The sequence below is a fragment of the Xyrauchen texanus genome, chromosome 21 (genome assembly GCF_025860055.1).
Source record: "Xyrauchen texanus isolate HMW12.3.18 chromosome 21, RBS_HiC_50CHRs, whole genome shotgun sequence".
NCBI lineage: Eukaryota > Metazoa > Chordata > Actinopteri > Cypriniformes > Catostomidae > Xyrauchen > Xyrauchen texanus.
Window position 1 is genome coordinate 21093396 of NC_068296.1, and position 19741 is coordinate 21113136.

The 19741-nt window shown below is 37.0% G+C and overlaps 1 protein-coding gene across 1 annotated transcript in view; it reads left to right on the forward strand.

Annotated features, from left to right (window-relative positions):
* Nucleotides 1-8799: 8799 nt before the first annotated feature.
* Nucleotides 8800-19741, forward strand: part of pard6a (par-6 family cell polarity regulator alpha) — a 43417-nt gene continuing 32475 nt past the window's right edge. The window contains exons 1-2 of the mRNA XM_052151830.1: nt 8800-9031; nt 16232-16454. Of these exons, the coding sequence (XP_052007790.1) occupies nt 8963-9031; nt 16232-16454 (292 nt within the window). The 5' untranslated portion in view covers nt 8800-8962. The remainder of the gene's footprint in view (nt 9032-16231; nt 16455-19741) is intronic.

Here is a 19741-nt window from a genome sequence, read left to right on the forward strand (position 1 = left end):
ACTAAAAGATAGGATAATCACATAAATAACCTTAAATATACTAAATGCTCAGTCTGCTAATTATAACATTAAGGTGATGAATTAGCTGTGAAAATACATTAACATTCAAATTGTGTTGGGAATCTCTCACAACGCTGGACAACTGTGATCACATTCCTGGAGTTCCTGAAACAGAAGCGGTTAGAGTTGCTTTAAAGGAGGTCATATGATTTCTGTTATATGAAGATTTCTGCAGAATGACTTACATGAGTGATGTATATCTTACAGATACATGTATGAAATACACTCACTGAGCACCATATTAGGAACACCTGCACACCTCCATATTCGTGTGATTATTTTATTTGCCAATATTTGGCAGCAATGCAATGCATACAATCATGCAGATATGGGTCAGGAGCTTCAGACGTGCATGTTTGAGTATTTCTGTAACTGCTGATCTCCTGGGATTTTCACACACATCAGTCTCTAGAGTGTATAGAGAATAGTGCCAAAAACAGTTCTGTGGAAAGAAATGCCTCGTTGATGAGAGAGGTCAACGGAGAATGGCCAGACTGGTTCGAGCTGACAGAAAGGTTACAGTAACTTAGATAACCACTCTGTACAATTGTAGTGAGCACAATAGCATCTCAGAATGCATAACATGTCGAACCTTGAGGCAAATGAGCTACAACAGCAGAAGACCACGTCGGCACTTCATAAGAACCACATTGTTCCTATTCCTAATAAAGTGCTCACTGAGTGTATATGTCACAATGAACTCTTTATCTGCATGCAGCACAGGAACAGAAGAGCTTTCAGAAGCAAAGTTGCCCAACTTGTTTCAGTATTACAATGACTTGTTACGAATGAAACATTGTGCAAAGTGAAAGAAATGCTGATAGATTCTGTTTGTCTAGCACATATTTCAATCGCATGTCTTGAAATTACTGAAGTATGGTAAAGCACATGGGGAAATTATGTGGTTTATTTCTCTTGCTAATTTCTTTCTGTTATCTTGATTCATTTGATCTCTAGTACGACCAGCACAATCTGAACTGGAAACTACAGGGAATAATGAGTGTTAAAATAAAATACTTTAAATATTTGTAGTTCTGTAAACATTTACTGAGTGCCACAAAGTCCCTCCCTGAGTCTTCAAAGCCCTTTTAGTTCCAGACAATTAGAGGAACAGATAACATTTTCAAAACATGCAGGTAACTTCAATAAAATGCCATTTTTATTCTGTTAACAAATATGAATGTATGTGCAGTGGAATGAAAATGGCGTGACTATAAGTTATCTGCTTTTCCAACCTCCCTTTTCAGATCAAAGTTACGTTTATCTGTAGCTTACTTTGTGGTCAAGCAACAAAGTCATAGTTTTCAAAAGTATCCTACTATTCATTTGCACAGTTATGTGGAAGAGAGTACTGAGCACACTTTCAAGGAAAATATTATAATATTATTATTATTATAATTTTGTAAAAGTATAAACATTAAACACTATGACCACTAGGTGGCAGAACTTTATTGCTTCTTATGCCACCTGAGCTGTTGAGCAAAAAGAGCCAATGTGCGAATCAATAGCTATCTTAGAAAATAATGTGCACTTGATTAAACACACATACACTGACGATGAACACTTTGCTACAAAAAATGCTGTACACTTGTTTTTCCCAATGTCAAAGTTCAAAGTCATGTAAATCCACACATTAATCTCTCTTTCCCCATTCACACGCACACTCTCTCGCTGACTTTGGTTGTCAGAGATTGTTATGTGACTTTTAGGCATAAAACAGATTATTACTGTTCTCCTCAGACACCTGTTCTCAACCACTTACATGTAGAGAACCACACAAAACACCCTCTTCTTTCAAACTAGGACAAAGAGCAGCTGATACAGACATGTAACCATGGTGACCAGGTGACGTTTCACATTCCAGCCTGAGCTCTCAGATTTCATAAGGAAGGCCTTTGGCTAATGATACAGGTCTGGGAAGGTTGAAACGTATGATTAACTAGCTGACCAGAAAGTCAGCCAACTTAGGTGTCATGCCTTTTAAATAAAATCAGAGAGAATGATGTTCAGGAATGTCCAAAGGCTATGCTCAGGTGGGCATCCTTCTATTTCCCAGATTACTCAACAACAACAAGCTTTTTGTTCTAAACCAAGACTTTCTTTATTCCATGGAATACAAAAGGAGATGTTAGGCAGAATGTGAGCCTCATTTGTCACTTTCATTACTTTATTATTTTTTTATATATATATTTTGCTATGCATTTTCTATAAATGTGAATGGTGCAGGTGAGGATGTCACTATCACATTACGCGTTGACACAGATCTGATTGTTCTTCTAAGACGTGTGAGTTTTGTGCCTAAAGCTAAAAGCCAGTCATGTGGTGCCAAAAATTCCCCTGGAATTCTGGGTAGGCAACCGAGAGGTTGATTGCCAGCAGCTTGGTCTGGTAACCTGCTGAGGGATGTGGGAGAACCAGGGGAATGCAGAGTTTTCAAAGTGTTTTCAGAGTGTACCGGCCAGTCTGGCAGCATTCCTCACACACAAATGTGTGCACACACCTTTGAAACCACACAAACTTTCAACATCCTTTCCCTTAAATTGCTCTCTGAAAATATAAGCTTTCCTTAGATGCATGAACATCTTTGTGGTACTGAGTGTCCCTGGTTCTTACCCAGAATTAAAAATATCACCAGCCTTTTTTCTTATCAAACATTAATGAAGGCTGGTCTATATTGGCTATGCCATTTTCAGTTTTCCTCAGTGCAATGAAAGATGTTGTTCTCATCACATGTTATTGGTAATCTATGGATAAATTGAGCCATCTACAAATTATGCTGAATTGATTTTCAGGTAATTGATGCACGCAATGCCGAAACAAAGTGAGATCTTAAAGGAAGTGTGAGGTGCAGATGAAGGAGCGAGGACTCAAATGCAGAGTAAAACAAAAAGGCTTTATTGGTGAAACAAAACAAGCTTGAAGGGATAGTTCACCCAAAAATACAAATTCCATAACTCCAGTAGTTAAATCCATCCATAAGACTCAAGTGGTTAAATCCATATATTCTGAATCGATATGAAGTGTGGGTGAGAAACAGATCAATGTTAAGGAATATCAAGTCCTTTTTAGCAATTAATCGCCACTTTCACTTTCACATTCATATTATTTTTGTTTTTGCCGAGTTGCATTCGTCATGCATATCGCTACCTACTGGGTAGGGAGGAGAAAGTGATGGGACACTATACAGTACAACAAAAATGCAACGTCCTTCGGATGAGACATTAAACCTAGGTCCTGACTCTCTGTGGTCATTAACGATCCCTGGGCACTTCTCGTAAAGAATAGGGGTGTAACCCCAGTGTACTGGCCAAATTTGGCTCTATCAATCACTCTACTATCTCCCCTCCACCAATAGCTGGTGTGTGGTGAGCGTACAGGCGCCCTATGGCTGCCTGGTGGAAGCTGCATTCTGGTGGTGGTTGAGAAGAGTACCCTCTTCACTATGTAAGGTACTTTAAGTGTAGTGTCAAAAAGCACTAAATAAATGTAACATTCATTAATTCCTTTGTTTACATGTAGACAGGCTGAGAGAACCACAACGAACTGGCTCAAAACAGCACTGAAGGGTGCTGAAGAAAATGGATTTTGTGGCTGTACTTATATCTTTACTTCAAAATACTTTTATTTTACATTATATTATTATACTCGTACATATTATATATGTTACTCCCGTCTACTGAGGTAGCCTACTTCAGTTTGGGAATTAACATTAATTGCACTACATTATATTTTCGTGTAAATCAGCGTCATGTTTCAAATAAATTATGTACGTTTCCGCTGAAGCAAAGAATTGTGGGATGTGTGAGTGCCAACGAAGGATACACCTCTTATATCCTCCGAATTCCTGTGAAAGAAGGCTGCATTCGGAGTTTCCTACTTGCATTTCTGAAACGAGACCCGTCTCATAAAATGGGGTCATCCAATATTTAAATATAAAATTATGCTTCCCATATTGAATCAATACGGGACGCGATTTGTCCCGTATTTAAGCTAGTCAGATAGCGTCACGAAGAAATCGTAACAGATCGCCAGTTTAACATTGATATTTGGAAAATGTGCCTACGGTGGTTAAGAGACCGTCTGAAACGTCCACACATTGTGCTAAAACGTGCTAATACTGTGGAGGGTGTTGTAAGAGACCATCTGAAAAGTCCACAAATGGTGATAAAACTGAGGAGTTATTTTTCTATATTTGTTCAATAAGATTAAACATTGTATGTATACAATCATAAGGGCAAGTACAGGTGAAGGAAGAAAAAAATAAACGAATAAACTAAATACAAATGATAAAAAAATATATATGTATAAACCATCCAAAATGTGTACATAAATTAAATGAAGAAAACAAATAATTGAAAAAAATAAATATATTCTTAACATATAAATTATTATTTTTTTTTAATAAGCCATGGTTCAGGAAAGTTCTCATATAATCATATATTACATTTTATTAATAACACATTTTAACTAAAACTGTGAAGGACTTCGATGTCATTAAATTGTAATGCCATTTAACACTGTAATCTGGTACACACTGTACTTCCCTGATTTTATCACACTAAAATCATGTTAATTGATGTTAAATCATGTTTATACAATAAAAATGTTGTTTCGGACTTGTGGCTATACTTTTGAAAAAGTATGTATATTAACATGTATGGACTGGCCTTATTCACTTCTATTGTAAATGCCTTACAGTAACAGCCATTTTTGCTTTTATTAAAGAAATGAGGGTTGACTCGGAATAGAGTCAAAATTATTTTCTTTGTCTATAAACATTATCTCATAAATGCTGTTGATTGAGCTTAACTTTTTTTGAACCTGAAACATTCCTTAAGTTTATTTTCCTTGCCTTTCTGACAGAGACTCCGACAAACATTAGAATGTTAATTAGGTGAATAGTAAGAAGTTACCTTTGTGCTGTTTTATCAGAATGTTGGGTCCCACTTTATATTATATGTCTTTAACTACTAGTATTCACTAACATTAAAATAAATATGATGCAATGTACTTGTTGTGCTACTACATGTTGTTCTGCAAATTTCTCAAAATATTCACATTTGTTGCTACTGAGGTTGAGGTACGGGTAGGTTTAAGGATAGGGTTAGGGATTAGGGTTAAACATACAATGCAACAACACGTATGCGCCTAATAAGTACATTTAAAGACACCTAATATATAGTGGGTCTGACTGTTGTTTTTAATCAATGAGTGAAAACTCTTGTTGAACTCCATGCCATACCAGTTATAATTGTTTTATGAAAATATGTTCTGAAAACTGAGTGAATGGATAAGATGTGTTTTAATTTTATTGCATTTAATTACAGCATCAGACCCCACTACAGACATTTCTATACATTTTTTAAAAATTAAGTATTTTTTTAAAATAGTAATATCATCATGTTTGGATCTTCATCAATTGTGCTATGTGACGTTTTGTTTGATTACATTCTGGAATCTACATGGCACAATAGGGATGTCAACACCTCAGGTGAACAATTTAGTGTATGGTTAAAGAACAGAGAAATAGTTGTGATTCCAGACAGGTATGGTTGGCATGTTTGCCCATTATTTGACAACCGTTTATTTCAAGTTTCAAGTTTTATTGGTCACATAACCATACACAGTACGACATCAAGTGAAATTCTGGGTTGACTTTACTCCCCACATTTTGCGATAAAATTAAATATATATATATATATATATATATATATATATATATATATATATATATATATATATATATATACAGTATATATAGATAAGGTGCAGAAATAGAAGTAAAAAAAAACACAATTAAAAAACACAATTTACAACACAATAAAATAGGAGAAAGCAGAAATATACTTTATATACAAAGTATGCATGTGAATATGAAATAGAGCATAATGACAGATGTAAAGGTGGTAGCAGCAACAGTTTGACTGGAAATATGTACATTTTACAAGGTAAAGTGCAATTGTGCAGAAATGTTGACCTGCAACAGGCTGATGTTATAGAGGTGATGTTGTAGATGTATAATAATGATAATACAATAACATGATAATACAGAATGTAATAAGTGTAATTGTGAAAGTGTGTGTGAAGTGTGTCCTGTTAAGAGCATACCCTTTTCATTGTCATAATGTCAATGGTCTTAACAGACTGGTTATTCCCGTCTTAAAGGACCCAAAAAGTGCATACATTTTACGCTTATGTTCTTGCAGTGAAGTATTAGGTGTCTGCTTCTTTTGAGAAGAGGAAGGAAACTGACACATTTGCTGACAGATTGTATTGACAGAAACTGAGTAAATAAAAATGTATAAACAAAATATTAAACCGAGTGACATTTATTTGAACGAAAGATAGCACAAAAACTTTTTAAGCAAAATATTTTACAAAAAGAAGTTGTTGGGTTTCAGATGATAAAACAATAGATATACTGATTAAAATTAAGACAAAAAGTTTTACCATTTCAATACAATAGATAATGTGATGAGCCACACTTCTGATTACTCTGAGGAGACACATTCATACTGTACATCCACTAAAAATGACCTTGGGACCAGCTGATTAGATATAATAATGGGGAAAATGGCAAAAGTTCTGCCAAAAGTCTCACATTAATTGTTTGCAGATATGACTTGGTTTGATATTTTGTTATCTAATGTAAAGTATACATTTTAATTGCAGCCCAAGTATCCAAATACTTTGTGAGGCCACTGTACATGCTCAGGACATGGTGACAACAATTTCTGATAATTCAAGTGCAGTTTCACCCCATTTCCTCCTGAATATATGAGGTCTCAGTAAGAGAAGAGGTAGGAGTGTTACATATCTTATCAGCTTGCACTAATCAGACCCCTCTTGAATAGCTCACATTCTTAGACATCCATCATCTAAGCAGCTACAAACTGCGTGACTCTCTCGCAAGGAAAATTAGTTGCACAGCTCTAGGTGATGAACAGATCCTGATATACAGTGAAAAACATTATGCTCTGAAGATGAGTGTCAAAGATCCATATTCAGTTATAAAATGCTTGTTTATCATATGCTCTGTCCACAGGATTATCACACATTAAACACCAGGTTTACCACTTAGCTATGTGCATTTTGGTGTGAAAGCTCCCTCCCTCCCTCCATCCTCCCCCCACTGTCTTCTCATGATGTTACTAGATCATTTTGATCTTGAGTCATTTTAGAAAGGACGACTTCAATGAACTTTCTAAACTGTTGCTCAAGTTTCTGTTTCACAGGCAATAGGTTCTGAGCCACTGAACAGACTTGAAGCCTCAGCAGGTTCTTATCAAACAAATATCTGGTTTGGCAGGTTAAATACTTTGTGTATGAGCTCAGCGATGTTCCAAAATAGAGAACATGTTACAGTAGATGTTAGACAGATATTTCTATTTCAGGTCACTTAATTTCTCCAATAAAAATAAAATGTAGGATTTTAAATATGTTGGTGGAGTGACTGAGAGGACAAATCAGATTGGATCAGTCAGGTGAAAAAACATCTTAGACCAGCTTGAATTATCTGCTGGTTCAGGTTTGTGCTGATTTGGTGCTGGTCTAGTTGGTGGACCAGCATAGACACTAAATAAATAAATAAATGCTGGTCAAACAAGTTTAGTCTTTCTGGTGAAGTTGGTTCACCAGGGAAGTTCTGCTTTTCAAAATACCTTACAGGTCAGCAGAGTCCCCAACATCTATTTGAGAGAATTAGGCATGTATTCAAACTTCATTCTCTGCTATATTACAGGAAATTGTTGGGTTTGGATCAAATGCAGTGTTGATCAAAGTATGAACAACCAGTGATAGTGCAGGATTATCATCACCCTCCACATTCCTGCATTCTTCTGCTTTCCATCATCATCTGAGCTGAACAGAGGCCTGTAGAAAGGGTGTGCAGAACAAAACTTGACAGACAACAAGGGACACAGGAGAATGGTTTAATTAAGACCAGTGGACATCATATAGCGTAACATGTCAGGCACCAAAAAACAAAATAAAAATGGAAACTAATCATACATCTAGCGAGCAAATACCAAATTTTTGGATTCAAATGAGTTTGTTTTAATAGTTTGTCTATGCTCTTTTAGGACATGAGCACATTGAAATGTTTAAGTGTTTGAAAGAAGTTTTCTAGACCTCCAAGTTCATGGTACTGATTATAGCAGGTCTGGTGTTAAATAATTCACTATGAGAATGAAAGGCAGATCAAAGAGTCATATTTATGAAGAATATCCATGAGGTGTTAATTGTTATGATCATGCATCCAGGAATCTTAAAGGGCCAAGGTGGCAATCCAATTTGGATCTCTCTTATAAAGTCATATTTTACACTTCTGTTTGGTACGACACTATAACATGGTTGCCATGAAGTGCACTGCAAAGTTATCATTCATGCCATTTGGAAAACACTGCTAAATCATAGATTTACACCTGGGTTTGGGAAGTGATGGTAAAGTTTCCATAGCAGCACCACCGCCTTTAAGTGAATGTTCCTGAGCTTTCTCTGTGTCACTTTCTCATTTGATCATGATATCATTAATCATTCTTGTTTATTAATATCTTTAAACATAATGAGTCACTATGTGGTTTTTGTTTTCTATATCGCGTCCTGTTCTAAGACGTCAAAGCAACTTTACGCTCACATGTGACATTACGCACCACTCCTGCCACGCCTTCAATCGGCGGGTCCAGCTGACGTCATTGCTATTGACAGTCACTGGCCCCGCCCATCACCGTTAGAACAGCTCTTACAAATCATTCCGTGCTTTGAGAAGCAGTACTGCGGATTGCGTTGTAAGCCCACTCATGCTCCGTAAACGATCAACTGATCCAGTGGTGACTGCTCACTCTTGTATATAGGGCTAGGTTAAATTCTAGTGTGAAACTGGCCGTGGGAATACACCGCAAACATGTCACGGCATCATCACCAGAGGACGCCGCTGAAAAAAGAAGAAAGTGTCGTGGAGGTGAAGAGCAAAGTAAGTTAATACTACAAATGTTCCATTAGGGGCGGTTAACCCCGAACGCGTTTTTCCGTGTTATTTATTTTTTCTTTCTATGTAAACGTGCGCGAGACGGCGCCTGTGAACGTTGCGCTGCGTCTAGCTGTTGTTTTCAGCGTCTCGCGCAGGGGCGCCGCGTTTTTTAGACGTCAACTTTTAAAAGCGCGTCTCGAGACACCTGCGCTCTGTTTAATTCGTTGTGCTGCGTCTACTGTAGCGCAAGAACGCGTTCGGTCTGAAAGGCTTCCGTTTGGCAGCGTGCATGTGTAAACACTGGTGTTTACGCGGCGCGTGCCCGTAATTCATCATGCTATTGGGAGATGTTCAGTGCGCTATCCGTTGCGTCAGTGCTGTGGTTTGTGTACTAATCCATCCATAGAAAGAAACGCTGATGGTGCTGATGGCAGATTTGTATGTGTCGGCACAGCCTCCGAGGCGTGAGACAAGCGCTTTATTGCGGCTGGCACTCAGTTTGGATGATTATATGACAGCAGGTCTCTGTGTGATGTGATATGCGGTTCTGGTGCAGCGTGAAGGAAGGACCATACATACAAGATGTGCGCAATGAGGCTATTTGGGCCCTGTTGATCAATTGTGGATGTTTCATACCAATAGCGAAGAACCGATCAGTCAGATCACACTGACCCTTTTGAGAATTATGGGCAACATGATAAATTAGTTACTACTGTAATTAATATCTACCGCATATTTTTGTTATTGCATTTTTTTTTTTACATGCCTCCTATATTACTACTTTTATTAAATAAACAGACCACTTGTTTTGGTATCTAATGTATTGGAATCGCTATTGTCACTGTGCCCAATATAGTTACTGGAAAGCATAACCACAATCTTCCAAACAGAACAGGATATGTTTTATTATTCCTCCATTCATTTCTCAAGAATGCATTGATGCATTGCATTGATGAGTGAAATAGGAGAACAGTAAACAGGAATTGGCCTTCTAGTAACATTTCTATGAAATTACAGACTAAGGGAAGAGCAGAAATATCGCTGGATGTGGATAGATTGTGTCTGTTTTTGTATTCTAGCCTGGACCGGTTAATTTAATCACTTCAGTCCTCCTGCATGAGGTTTTGGTTTTTATTACAGGCAGTGTAATGTGTTTGGTGACACTCTGCTCTTCCTGAGAGGAAATTGGAAGAAATTGTTCTTCTCTCTCGCTCTCATGCTCATGATGTGTTCCTGTCTCAGTTTATCCATTGCTTAGTCATTGCAATGGCATTTTTAGAGAAAAAGTATTTTGAGGTTTGAGTATAAGTTAAACAAAATGATAGTGATGACTCCTCAACTGGTCATGCTGTCATTAGCAAAAATATAAAATAAAATAAAATCTCGTTATTCAAATCCCTTAAATGTGATGGTATTATGTTTTTAATACAGAAAAAAAAGATATTGTCTGTATAGCTATGGTGACTGTGCTGAGCACACATAACACCTTAATTGAATGATTTTGTGACCTTAGCTTTATATAACTTTATATTACCTTTTAATGCCTGAAATGTGTAGTTGCAAAAAGTGTCCATGGACATTCTTTTACCAATGTCAAAATAAAAATAGATGAGAGATAATCTATGAGAGAAAGTATAAATAAATGGCCATGTGGTGTGACAAATTATATTTAAAAAGTACATACAGCATGTTCCATGTAGTCTCACTCAATTCATATGGGGCAATAAATACTGCCTGCTAAATCATTATAAAAAGAATGTTTACATTTACACTCAATAATTTTTACTGATTTAAAAATTATACTCTAAAGAAATACATTGAAAATTTGATACGTGTATAAAATCACGATCACTCACATAAGATGAAGACTCCAGTCAATGCAGTAACCTTATAAAAGGTGGTTAAATCTACATGGAGATGGTTCCCTCAAGGGGGCTGCCATGTTTGTATGAATGAATGAAGGTTATTTATATAGCACTTTTCTGACACTACACTCAAAGCGCTTTACACAGTGAACAGGGGACTCTCCTCAATCACCATCAGTGTGCAGCATCCACATGGATGATGCAAGAGCAGCCATAGAGCACCTGTAAGCTTACCACAGTCTAGCTATTGGTGGAGAGGAGAGAGTAGAGTTATACAGCCAATGAATGGATGGGGATAATTACTTGTTTGTATGTCAAGACCAGCTGAATACTACTCGCTTAATCTCGAACCGCCCTGTTATTGGATACTTTCACCTATGGATTAAATTATCCTTCACTCAACTGCATACCATCCAAGATGTGTATGACTTTCTTTCTTCTGCAAAATACAAATTAAGATTTTTAGAACAATATCTCAGCTCTGTAGGTCCATACAATGCTAATGAATGGTGATCAGAGTTTTAATGCTCCAAAATCACATAAAGGCAGCATAAAAGTAATCCATAAGACTTCAGTAGTTTAATCCATATCTTCAGAATCAATATGATAAGTGTGGATTAAAATAAGATACATTTTAAGTCCCTTTTTATTATAAATGTCCACTTTCACATAGGGCTGGGGATATGGCCAAAAATATTATCACAGTATTCCTTGTCAAACATTTCAATATTGATATTTATCACGATATACATTCACATTTGCACATTCTTTTGAATTTCCAATTTGTCAGAAAAAAAATTAATACAAATCCTAAACAGTCAGTAAGTCTATAAAAATCTGCATTGGGGGCCCAGAGACAGCCAAAGCAGTGATGTCTGAGAGATCTTCTACCAAAATATGTAGCTATTTTATAGAGTTATCAAGTGCAGTTGGATATAAATGTTAAAAGATCATCTGTTCATTTTAAAGCATAATATCAGCATATGGTTTTTATATTCAAATTATTTTATATTGTGTTACATTCAAACCCAAGTATGGGGGCATAGAAGCTCTTGTGACTGAGGAATGATACTGTATGGGGGTTCAGGGGTTTTCCTGAGAGAATATTTTGAAAATGTAAAAGTCTGTATGAACCATTTTTATATTTTCTTTAAAGTGAGAATGACTAGGCTGCAAACTAGTAATTGTATTGTCTTGTCATCCATTCCATAGATAATGACATCTGATTAATTTCACAAAATTAGAACAGAAATCTGTTTGTTTATCCCGCGACCCTGTACACAGGATAAGCGGTTGACGATGGATGGATGGATGGATCTGTTTGTTTATTATTAAGGCTGATTAAACATACTGAATAAAGGTGCTGCTCATGGAAAGGTATTAAAAAAACATTTCCTACTGAAATAAGTGCCCTGAGATATCCCACCAGTCTCTGTGACAACTCTAGACTTTGTAAACAGCAAGCAAAAATGTGTCTGCGGACAATGGCGCTTTCTGCCAGTCAATCATTTTGCGTATTCTCATTGTATTGTAGTTACAGCGAATTATTGAGGCTTATTGCATTTTTAAGCCATGCTGTTCATAACAGTAGTCAGTTGAGGGTGCCATTTCACAACTGTTGTTTTTAACAACCATTTCTGCTCTCAGTAAACCTCTTTTTGGTATCTTTGTAGTTCTGTGTTTTGGAATGAGGGGGGTGTGGCTAATCCAACAGGTCAGTCTTGTGGAAGTATACTGAAATCGCTTACAGCAACTTTAATAAAGCTTAATTTAGAAGGAAAAACATTATGTTCTAAAGGTGCACTGGAAACATCATGACTACTCACATGCGGGAAAAAGAGGCAACCCGTGTAGAGCAGGACAGGGCATAAATGAAGCGTGTTCGGTGCTAGAGAAAATTATTTAAGAATACAGTAAGCAGAAAGATCAGATCTGGTGTACACAGCACTGTTGTTTTGCAGTGCTACTCACTAGAGACGGTGAGAGGGTGCAACCATTTTCATGATGCTTTGGTGACTGGCATAGCCTAATTGTTAGCAAAGTAGCTAACGTTAGCAACTTCATACAGTCAGAGAAAGCTGAACGGCTTGCGTTTTTAGTGACATGCACCTGATAGTCTAGATGTAGAACAAAGGCTAAATATTGAAAATTACTCAATGTTATCATCTATATATTTTAGATTTTTTTTTATCATGATATCAAGAATGTTTTATTGCCCAGACCTACTTTCACTTTCTGTCATATTCTGAAAGTGAAAGTGGAGATTTATAGTGGAAAAGGATTGAAATATTGACCTGTTTCTCACGCAAAGTGATTTTTGTTTCAGAAGATGTAGATTTAACTACTGGAGTCATATGGATTACTTTCATGCTGCCTTTATTTGATTTTTTTTGGAGCTTCAAAGTTCTGACCACCATTCACTTGCATTGTATGGACCTACAGAGCTGAAATATTCTTCTAAAAATATTAATTTGTGTTCTGCAAAAGAAAGAAAGTCATACACATCTTAAATGGAATGAAAGTGAGTAAACAATGAGAGAATTTTCATTTGTGGGTTAACTATCCCTTTAAAGGCTGACTATGATTAGTGAATTTCCACATTTCTATATTGGCATCGGTAACTAAAAACAATTGCGTTTGTGTAAGTCAAAGATAAACAGTATAAACTAGGGCTGCACAATATATCGTTTCAGCATCGACATCGCGATGTGTGCATCCGCAATAGTCACGTCGCAGAACGTGCGATGTAGTAAGATAAACATATAGTCTACAATATTTTTTTTTTCCAATAGGAAACGTAGAATTATATCTGTCTGATATTACGTAATATAGTCCGAGATCCCAGATTCAGTAGCATTTCAACTTGCGAAAGACATGGTACCAATTAACACGTTTACCAAAGAGGGTCTTAAAAACATGATCTGAAGCGGTATGTAATACAACCACACAACTATTTTTAGAAACATTTAATTTTTTGTTGTATTTTTGTAAACCACTCAGGGTTGGTGTATAGCTGCACTTTTCCCCCCAAAGGGTTTAAATTGAAAGATATTTATTGTTTACATTTCTTAAAAAAAAAGAAAGAAAAAAGAGGTTTGTAATCTAATTTGTAATATAATAAAATGTTAAATTACTTATTTTGTCATTCATATGAATTGTTGTGATAATGAAACTTCCTTAGTGTAATGCTCTGTTTTAACCTGGTTGGACAGGTTACAGAGTACAGAGATAAAGCCTCCTGTAATCTCCGGAATCCCTTCTAGACACCACACTTCTTCATTCACAAATGAGCCCCTTTATTTTAGGGTAAGCAACATGCATTATTAATATCATAACATGTTAGATCAATGACTTTAGGGTGAATTGATAGAGGAGTATTACACGAATACAATGGAACCATGGTGAATTAAACAGTGTATTCATTATTATAATAAAATAATCTACCCAAAATAAGTCAAAAAGTAAAAAGTCATTTTCAGTTTCTTTTCCTACAAAATCACCCAAATCATTCTAGAATAATTAATTATTATCAAATAGAGCTATTCATGTCATCTGGTGAAGTCATCCTGTATTTTTTCATATCGCAATATTTATCACAGAAAAACAAAATATCGCAATGTCAGTTTTTTCCAGTATCGTGCAGCCCTAGTATAAACTAAGGTGCACTCAGTAATATTAGAGTTTTTGATGCACTATATCATGTCACATCTCAGGACATGTCAACTTCCCAAAAGTATTTCATGCCAGCTGCTATTAAAATGTAATTTTGGAGCAAAGGGCAACATTTCCGAGTATGAAGGTCAGTTGTGTCACATTTTATTATTTGATATGTGTTGATGCATGTAAAAAAAAAGTGATAGACAGTAAATGTTCAGTGATTGAACATTCTTTTGCAGAATAATGGATGCTGATATGCTGTATGCTACTACATGCAAAGAAGGTTTACCCACACAGAGAAGTAAATGTTCAAATTAAACATGAAATGTTTCTCTAAAATTTCAAACCTAGTGACTCAAGATTTTGTCAACACCATATATGAAAGAGAAAGGTGAAAGAAAACGGGAGCATCAGACAGGGTTAGAAATGGGGGAAGGATTGAAATGCCGTCATCCAGCTTCTGAAACTTGCAGTCCCTGATTTCCACAGTTTCAGGATATCTGTACATTTCTGTATGAATTAATTAAACACAAAACTATAGGAATATGATGGCCCGAGAGAACAATGACAATATTCAAATGATCTGCAAAATGACATCTCTAGCTCTCTGTCTTTTTATTTTTCAGTGATGTTCTCATTTCAATTCATAAAGTATTCTTCATTATTAAATAAAGGACAGATACAGGAGAAAGTCATTGGCCATGATGAAATTCGTCTTCATAAATTGAACAATCTGACACAATTTGTCCAATATGTTCAACTGTGACAAGAGCTCTTGAAATGAATTTACCATGCACTTTGTGTGTGTGTGGTCTGTAGAAGCTTTGCTTTTTAATGCCACTGTTCTCAGCTATCTCTTTATCCATAGTACTTGATTAGATTGTCCCTCCCTTTGTTCCTCAATGTTTTTCTTTCGCCGTAATGGCTTCCTCAGTGCTGCAAGTGCACATCAAAAAGCTATTCAGCTGCAGAAGCCACTGAAATTGGTAGTGAGAACTGACTCTGAATATGTGTGTGTTGCTGTGAAGGCGAATGTGTGCATACAGCTATCTTAGATTTTTCAAATTTCAAAGAGCAGATCAAACATAACAGTAAAGCCCTATCTTTTAAATTGATCAAATTTCAGGCATATCTTTCTTGTTCTGTGGTGAAGTCATAATAGATAAGCTAAGTAATATGCATTAAGAGCCTGTTTTTCTGTTCTGTTATATATAGGGGCCTTTCCACTGCACAGTACAACTCCACTCTGCTTGCGTTTTGGGGGTTTTCCACTGTTGATAGTACCTGGTACCTGATACTTTTTTTAGTACCACCTCAGTCGAGGTTCCAAGCAAGCCGAGACGATACTAAATGTGATGTCAAAATCCTGCAGATCACTGATTGGTCAGGGAGAATATTCACTACCAGTATCACTGGATTTCCGACACACGGCATCAACCCTCTAGTTTTAAAGTTAGAAACAGCTATAACGTTTCAGTGATCATGTTTAAGATGATGTCACAGCAGTAGAGGTGGCACAACTATGACGATCAGCCTATAATCCCACCCACGTTGAGGTGGCACTAAACTGCAATGAAAATGCACGGTCAGAAAAGTAAAGCAAGTAGAGTTGAGGCGAGTTGAACCGTAACGTGCAGTGGAAAAGTGCCATATGTGTAACATGATTGTTGTTGTTCTGCAGTTTGAGGCAGAGTACCGAAGGTTTGCCCTGAAGAGGAAAGGAGATGGGGGCTTCCAGGACTTCTACCAACTGTTGCAGACCATTCATAGGATCCCTGGAGTGGACGTCCTGCTGGGATATGCCGACATCCATGGAGATCTACTTCCAATCAACAATGATGACAACTTTCACAAAGCATTGTCCTCGGCCAATCCTCTGCTTCGAATTATTATTCAAAGGAGAGGTAAGGCGCTACACTTTATAAATGAAGTCAAATGGTTGTTATTATTTTGAAAGTTGAAGTGTGTAATTTCTGTGCCACTTAGCGGGACCAAATGGAATCACAATCTGTTCTTTTGAGTAGACCATGACAACATTGGCTCAACCAATGGTGTGCGTTTTGGGCAGGACTACCTGTGTGATTGAACAATGAAAGATGGGGGGAGTGTTTGAAACTTGTTTTGAAACAAATTATTCTGGCAATTCTGGTTGTTGCTGCTTGTGACTGAAATTGCTTAGTTTTTCATAATTTTTGGTCTCTCTTTTGATATTATTTTGTTTCATGTTTCTTGTTTAATTGCATTATTTTTACTATTTACAAGTATTTACACTGATTTGTTGAACGCGTTAAAACCGTTACTGTCTCTTTAAGAACACTGGCATTTCTGTAAAAAGTGTTGGTAAATGAGCACATATAAACGAGAGAGGACTCAAATAGCTTTATCCCATCTGTGCCATGCATTATTAGAATTAAATGTTTATTTTATTATTATTATTTTTTTATCAACAACTGACATTAAAGAACTGAAAGAGTATTAAAAGAGACATTATTCAATGGATCTTGTCTATGGACACACACGCAACTTTTATTCTCAACACGCAGTGAGTGATCTCGTTGCAAAATTGGGTTGCAAATGTGAGTGATTTCCTCTCATTGTAGTGGAGGGTTGCTCATAGAGTAAAAAACAATCTTGGTATTTAAGAATCGATATCGAGATCATTCAAATGAAGATTGCTATACCCCTACTTAACAATTTAACAGGGAACAGGAATTTATTATAGACAGATTATAGGTGGTTGGTGTACCTGAAGGACTTTTAGGTTTAAATTAATTTAGTGTGCATATGGAAAAGAGTTTCAGCAGGAAACCGATGGAGCGCGTACTCCAGGTAGTGAATGAGGTTTTGCCCCAAGTGAAGGAGTTCAAGTACCTGGGGGTCTTGTTCACGAGTGAGGGGACAATGGAGCGGGAGGTTGGCCGGAGAATCGGGGCAGCGGGGCGGTATTGCATTCCGCTCTATCGCACCGTTGTCACGAAAAGAGAGCTGAGCTGAAAGGCAAAGCTCTCGATCTACCGGTCAATTTTTGTTCCTACCCTCACCTATGGTCATGAAGGTTGGGTCATGACCGAAAGAACTAGGTCGCGAGTACAAGCGGCCGAAATGGGCTTCCTCAGAAGGGTGGCGGGCTTCTCCCTTAGAGATAGGGTGAGGAGCTCAGTCATCCGTGAGGAGCTCGGAATAGAGCCGCTGCTCCTTTGCGTTGAAAGGAGTCAGTTGAGGTGGTTTGGGCATCTGGTAAGGATGCCCCCTGGCCGCCTCCCTAGGGAGGTGTTTCAGGCACGTCCAGCTGGAAGGAGGCCTCGGGGAAGACCCAGGACTAGGTGGAGAGATTATATCTCCACACTGGCCTGGGAACGCCTCGGGGTCCCCCAGTCAGAGTTGGTTAATGTGGCTCGGGATAGGGAAGTTTGGGGCCCCCTGCTGGAGCAGCTGCACCCGCGACCCGACTTCAGATAAGCGGTTGAAGAAGATGGAGATGAAGATAGAGAGATGGAAAAGAGTTGTTGCAAGCATGCTGCATAGTTGGTGTTTGTGTTGAAATCATGCATAATATTTTATTATCATTTAACATTATCCTTGTTGTATTCCAGAGGGAATATAAAGTCATTACAGCAGTCTAATGTTGTGCATGATGATGAGGATAGTTATGGGCTATGATGAGATGTTATGATGGGTGGGTGTCAGCGTAAGGTGTAAGGCGGTGCCAGTCGGGCCCATCACGGTTTCATGGCTGTGAAGGAGCCCACACATTCATCTCTCTCTCACTCACTCACTCACTCACTCACTCACTCACTCACTCACTCACTCACTCTATAAATATATATATATATTTTAATGCTTTTTCTGTCATTTCAACTCCCTGGCTTCTGTTACTTTTTTCCTGTTAATTTTTTATATTGTGTCACAAGCAATGAGTTTAATCAAGGCTGAATCTGAACTTAAGTATTGAGGAAATGTTTTAGTTAATGCTGTTAGGAATGTTTTACTTTTTGTCAAATCTTTCTTCCTTAATTCATTGTTCTGTTTGTTTACGCCACCTTCTCTAATCCACTGTGAAAGGAACTTGATGGCATTGTTCTGAGATTTAAAGAACTGTTGTAATTTAAAAAGGGAACAATTTTATTTAGCTTTTATAAAGGGATTTAATCAGATTAACACTTGTAACATTGCATGTTAGCTATATGAAATATTCTATTATTGTAACATATGGTTTCAGTTATCAGTTACAGCCAAGGGCCACGGCCATAACCACCATAGATGTTAATACACCAACATTCATATTAGTTATCAATCAATATGGGTTTTTAATTGACAGATTCTTTAGTTTTTGTGTTTTGTCCATCCCAATCTTGAATATTTGATTATTCATATTGATATTGATGTTTATGGGTAATGTAGTTTATTGTACCCTTGAACCTTATCATTTAAGTTTGTAGGAGTTAACAGCTGGGTCCCCATGAATATTGAGGAATAAAAACTGTTTATTCAGTTTTGCAATCAATTGAGAGAGAGTTTACTTATTGTTCTCTGCAGTTCCAATAAGCATCACAAGTCAGTTGAACCCATTGGTTTAATAATACAGAATAAGGAATTAGCTCCCATTCAAAAATATTCACAAGCCATTATAGTCATATGCAAATTGAATTATAGGTGACACCGTACAGCACTAAGATTCTGATAGGTCACTTTAAACATCTTAGCACTTTACAAAAATGTTCTGTCTCCACATTTGTGCAAAAAATTATTAGTTAGTCATAACATGAATCAGGTTCCCATCATTGGTTTTGCAGAACTTATGTGCAGATGTCACATGTTATAGGGCACCATAAACAATCCAAACTCTGAATGATTTAGACAGTGCAACAGGTAGGCGTTATCTATTTCCCAGGACAGGAGGTCTTCTCCCTAACTTTGGTGGAATGCAGTTGTTCTTTTCACCATCTGCAGAAAATGAGCATGACAAAGAGCATACACATAAGGCACATAGTCACCTAATATGACAGAAAAATCACATAACTAAAATCACTTTCTCTCATTCAGTTATTAGTGATTGAATTTAAATAGAATCAAATGGTTATAGAATAATTGATTAATTATTTAATAATTATAACTGATACATTCAGTACTGTGCAAAAGTTTTAGGCACTTGTGAAAAACCTCCTTTAAAGAAGTCAGTGGAAAGGTGGAG